Consider the following 6,000-nt stretch of genomic DNA (forward strand, 5'->3'; position numbering starts at 1 on the left):
ATGTAAACAACATGGCGAGAGGTAATAACTTAGCAAAGGACGCCGTGGAAGTAAAACAAAATTATACTGCGTATCAGTTGCTGATGTGTGAAGAGAACTTTTCATACTCTTTCACCCAAATTCAAACAATTTCTCACCTAAGAAGAAACCTAATATAGGAAACATTCTGGTGTTTTGTGGGAAAAGACCACTCTTGTCTCACGACTGCCATCTGTTGTTGTTTTTGCATACTACTTATCTTCTTCCATAGTTGATAATAGAAGGGAAGATAAATTTTATTGTAAAAATGATTCTTTTCATTTCGTTAGGAACCAATATAGTTAAAAATGTCACTTTATTTTCATGAAACCCTTGAAAATTAATTTTAATGCACTTTAAATTGTCTACCTAGTCTATGTAAACTACAATGAAATGTAATCTACGCGATTCCCACCACGGGAATCGAACCCGGGTCTCCAGCGTGGCAGTCAGACACCCACCTGCTGAACCGTCGCTGCTCGGTATTACTAAAGTGCATTGCAAATATTTCGAATGAAATGCTACGATAATTACAATTTCTTCTGCATCTTCTGCATATTTCTTCTGCATATATACGCTTTTTATTTATCGGCTTTTGTACATGGCGAACTTAACGCTTTAGTTTTGCTTTCTCTTACACTTAACCATTTGCTTACATCTATTAACAAATAAAATATAAAAGAAAGAATACAACAAAAATATATCGTTTAATACACACACATGCTCACCCTTTCACACACATAAACAAAAGACAGCACCGTTTATATTACACACACACATACACACATTCTTGAACTTATACACACGCGCGTACAAGCAAATAACATAACGTTACCCTTAAACATAGTTCAAAACAGTCCAAATTAATCATAATTCACCTGAATTATTACATATAACACAGGGATTCATGGGTTCGGATGACTCCCAGATGACTGTTGTCCCTGATAATTTCAGTATGCTGATTCCAAAAATTAAATCAGTTTTTACCCATCACGTATAGTTTTTTCAGAAAATAACAATATATTAAGTGCCTATATTTCACAATAAAATATGTAGTTTCATAATTTTCTCAATAGATGGCTCTGTTGAAATGATGATAAAATATTGGTTATCTAGAATACAAATCCTCCAATTTTGAACCATAAATGCACAAAGAGTAGTAACCATTTAATCTATCTTCACAAGACAAATTGGCATGAATGAAAATTGATTCCGTAAATTCCATTTTTGAAATCTCTCATAGAAAAACCTTCACAAAATGTCCAAAATTCAATGATATAATGTAGTGGGTTGATTGAACTTAATAACGTGGAGAAAAATCCTGATCGAAGGGAAAGTCCTGACATGATGGGATGAATTTTATGTCATATTCGTCATCAGCATTCAAAATACTTCCAGAATCATCTATTGATTTCAAATCCGATTTTTTTTTTTTTTCAAAAATGCAGGGTGGTGTTATCATTATTGTTTCTCTGGCTTACTATCTTATGTTTCTTTTCACCTGCTACTTAGTTTGGGAAGTCAAATTTTTAATTTTCATCATTTAATAGATTCAATTTAAAGAGTTTTTTGAATGTAATAATTGAGGAAGAGAGATGAATTTCAGGTTGCAACTTGTTCCAAAGGCTTGCTGAGGTAACAGTAAAATAATTTGCATAAAAGTTGGATTTGTGGAGTGGAATGGAGAGCAGAGACCTTTCGCGTCATCTGGTGTTGCGGCTGTGAAAGTCGGAAAGAAGTTGAAATCGGTTATAGAGATATTGTGGGTCTTTTATTTGGAGGATTTATTATAAGTATTTCAAATACTACTGCCGACGCAAGGAATTGAGCTAGTTGCCTAGTATATAAAAAAAAAATAATTGAAAAATTATGGATATTCAATAACATATTCCAATTACATATTTGTATATTAATTCCGGGAAAAAAATTAAAATCAAAATGCATTGCTCGGAAGTGATGCTTCTACTTTCACAGATCTCTTAAACCCTATGCTATGAATTCGTCGATGCTTTTAGAATTCGTGGATACATTAATCACATGGAAATAAGTGAATTTAAACTGCGAATTATTGTTACTAAACTAACCAAAAACTTATGTTTTTATAAAAGCAGTAAGAACTTACTTATTTTGCAGAAATATCTTTAAAACAAGGGAAAAATTGTTAACTGTTCATGAATTTAGTTTAGAAAACTTTAGCATGTTCCGTTGTGCCATCTATTGAGAACTTTCTAAGCTTGAGATTTCTTGCGAATTCACGGTCAGATAAAGAAGGGATGCCTAATAAATTGACAATTGACACAGAGTATAATGTTAATTGGAGATAATTGTATGGACTAGGCTGGTATCATGGCAAGATAGCTTTTTCTAGAGGTTGCAATGGAGGTGTGACGTCAGGATTAACCGGTGCAACGTTTTTCGTCCTCATGTTCTGGTCCGGCTTTGCTTTCAAGTACAGAATTATCTAATTCGATGTTGAATTCGCAACTGAGGGGGAGGCAAGGTACCATCCCTAAATTCGTATCGTGTGACAGAAGAAAACTACAGAAGAAATCAGTATGGTCAAACATTCGTGAGTTAATATCTTAGAACTATTTCGAAGCTGGGGCACGATATGTAAAGAACTCTAAGTTTTTGATCGGTTAATCGGTACTGGACCTACAATTTAAATTGGGATTCGAACCAATATGTCCCTCCACCGGCTTTCGAACCCGGTTCTCCTTGATTACAAGACCACAATGTAATCTGGACAATGATGGAAATATTTGCAACCACTTTCTCTCGACCCAACACGGCGGGCTATGCAAAATATATACACCATGTCCAATCGCAACGCAGAACAGAAAGACAAATTCATCATGTAGCAAGGGATTGTCGACTTCGTTTCTCACATAACAAACAAGGGAAGGGGGGTTAAGGGGGGGGGGCAAAAAAAAAGAAACAAAACGTCAGACAAATCCTGCGCACATTGTGTTTCACTTGTTTTATTGCAGTCTGGCTGTCTCGTCAAACCGAGAGGAATTGGAAGGGGGAGTAAAAAGTGAAGTGGGGGCTTTTGTCCCTTTAGCAGGGCGTGGGGGAGGGGGGCAACTTGAGATGTAGCTCACATCCGAAGTCGGACAAGGCTCGCATACAGAAATGGCTTCACAATCGCTCTAACCATTCCCATGGTTCCGCGTTCCTTTGGAACACTCTTTTTCGGCTGGAGGTGTGTTTGCATAGAATTTGTTCTAAGGCGTCATCTCTCTCTCCCCCCTTTTTTCCGAGCAGCTTCCGGGCGTTGTGGAAGGGGGCTCGATGGACGGAAATTGGGAAAAATCGTACGGAAACCGCGCTTAAAAATACCCCAGTGGGTCCTATGCAAAAATCGTCTTTCGTTCCGCAAATCTTACACTACCACCAAGAGGTTTCACCTCTATAAATCCCTCCTTACGCACAGAAATGTGTATTTTACCACCGCTGCAATACCCTCCTTCAGCAGATATACTAACTCGCCCCTTCCCGCGAAATCCTTACATCAACAGAAAGCGCGCAATCATAACGGCCAATCAGAAGGCGCTGCAGCGCTACGTACCTGAGGCCGATTGGCTGCTCGACTCACGTGTGCGATCATATGACGTCATTACTTTTACAGTAACCTGGCCTGGGCTGCTTTTTCGTGGTCCACTCTGTACTATATACACCACAGAAGTGAATATTTTCTTTCTCTCCACAAATATGTATGTATGTAGCTTCTTTCAAGTGATAGGTGAATTGATGTTTATTGATTTTCATGACTTACACAGATATTATATTTTCACTGAGGTTGGTTTGGCTCAAAATGAACTTGATTTGATATTTGTTATTCAGCGTCGCTTTTCTGTCACTTTTGGCTAACCGCGTCGATGAGGATGAGTGATGATATTACGAAATCAACCCAGGCCAGGATTCGACCCCGAGACTCCTGCGCTAACCACTCCACCACGGCGGTAAACTTCCACGCTCATTTTAAATAATAACAATTAGGTACAAAATGCATACAGAAATATAATATTTTCACCGAGAGTAGTTTGTATCAAAATAGACTAGATGGCTCTACTTCTCAAATATAAAACAATTGTTTGTCAAGCAATAACGTTGAATATTTCTTGAAGAATTATGCCTGAATTATTTTCACGAAAATTCAATGTAGTGACTGAATATTTCTTGAAGAATTATGCCTGAATTATTTTCACGAAAATTCAATGTAGTGACGAAAAAAGCAAAATATTTTCTGTATATAACTATTTAATTAATTATGAGCTTTGTATGAATTATGTGGATATGATTTGCAACACTTAATTGTTCCGGTTTGAACGTTTTCAACCTTTTAGCTTGAGGTATAAGAAATGTGTGATAAATCCATAAGAACCGTGTAATTCTTGCGATGAACACAATAACACATTAACATGAAGAGTATCGGAACCTTTCTTCCCAGAAAAAAAGGATTTTCTAGCAATCCCCTAGCAATTTCCCCATTGACTTACTTTATAAATACGGCCTCATTCACACCAGGTCGTCCTACACTACAACTTACAAACTCTAATTAACGTATGGAACAAAATAATGTGCAAACGAAAACTTACGATCAACGTGGCATTTCCGCAACTTGTTGGCATCCTCCCCGTGGCATAAAGAATACATGTTCTTCCCCGTCAGCTCATCTGCCGTGTAGTCCAGCAGCTCTGACACTCTGCAAGAAAAGGAACCATTTTTAGTGCGACATAACATAATCTTGGATTGCAACACTGTCAGCAGAATAACGAGCACTGCAAACATGATCTGGAATACACGGGTGTGGAGAACGATGCTAATCTTACCGAAAACATGCCGATATTTAATATATAGACTATATTTATTTAGTCACATACACATGACATCTCTCCTTCCCGTTAAAGTTCTTTGTAATTTCTGAAACTAATGTAAAAACAAATAAAATATTAGACAGACGAAAAAGATAAAAAACATTGTTAAAGTACATAAACATTTAGACTTAATATTTATTTATTTCAACAATTTAGACAAACTTAAAGTTCTAAAGCCTGTTCTGTATTTTATTAACATTGATTGATTTAGTGTTTTAAGTCCACTTTATGCACAGTAACGCTAATCGGAACTGGACCTACAGTTTAAAGTGGGATCCGAACTGTTTGTACCTCCACCGGGTATCGAACCCGGGACCCCTTGATTACAAGGCGAAGACGCTACCACTGCGCCATCGGGGAGGACCTAACACTTGAATATTTGCAGGATATGATAAAAATGTAAAATAACCCTATCCACAGATAATAAAGGTTTCATGGTTTTATGTGAATCTACATAAAACTACACGCCGAATATTTTTTGTAGGTAGAAGAAATATTATGCTTATTTCACCCTAAATTATCATCTCGAACTAAAACGTTTATACACAAGAAGACGCGATATGATACTTTTAGGATACATTCTGAGCTCGAGCTTTTTATATATTCACGCAAAACGTTCACGGTAGTTGTACAGCACTTTAACATGGTATCACGACTGAGTTTTTCAAACCGTCCGTTTGGCGGCGCTGTTAACTTCCGCATTTATATTTCATATGAGTGACATATCTAAGAACATTTTCACATGAAACAACATACAAACACACGACTCATTGCTTCATGATTATAACACACGACTCATTGCTTCATGATTATGTTTACAAAGATCTCTTAAATACATACAGAGCATTCCATGACATTCGTTACGAGACTCGGCGGGCCGGCGTCAGCGCATGTCTTTCCCGGTGAACGGGATCCGCAACAGTCGCACGCTACAGTCTTGTTTTTTTTTGTTTTTTTTTTGCTCTCCCTGCCTTCGCTCTCTGTCCCTTTCTGTTGACGTTGCAGACTGACGCCAGTATAATTCTCCATCGGAAGTTGTGTTGTGTCGTGTCCGTGTGTTGAAGATTGTGGCTAAATATGGCACCACAAAAGTTTACATTAC

The 6,000-nt window shown here is 37.4% G+C and overlaps 1 protein-coding gene across 1 annotated transcript in view; it reads right to left on the minus strand.

Annotated features, from left to right (window-relative positions):
* Positions 1–6,000, minus strand: part of trh (PAS domain-containing protein trachealess) — a 736,895-nt gene that overhangs the window by 23,294 nt on the left and 707,601 nt on the right. The window contains exon 11 of the mRNA XM_083124916.1: positions 4,620–4,726. Coding sequence (XP_082981042.1) covers positions 4,620–4,726 — 107 coding nt within the window. The remainder of the gene's footprint in view (positions 1–4,619; positions 4,727–6,000) is intronic.

The sequence above is a fragment of the Lepisma saccharinum genome, chromosome 7 (assembly GCF_977018435.1).
Source record: "Lepisma saccharinum chromosome 7, izLepSacc3.1, whole genome shotgun sequence".
NCBI lineage: Eukaryota > Metazoa > Arthropoda > Insecta > Zygentoma > Lepismatidae > Lepisma > Lepisma saccharinum.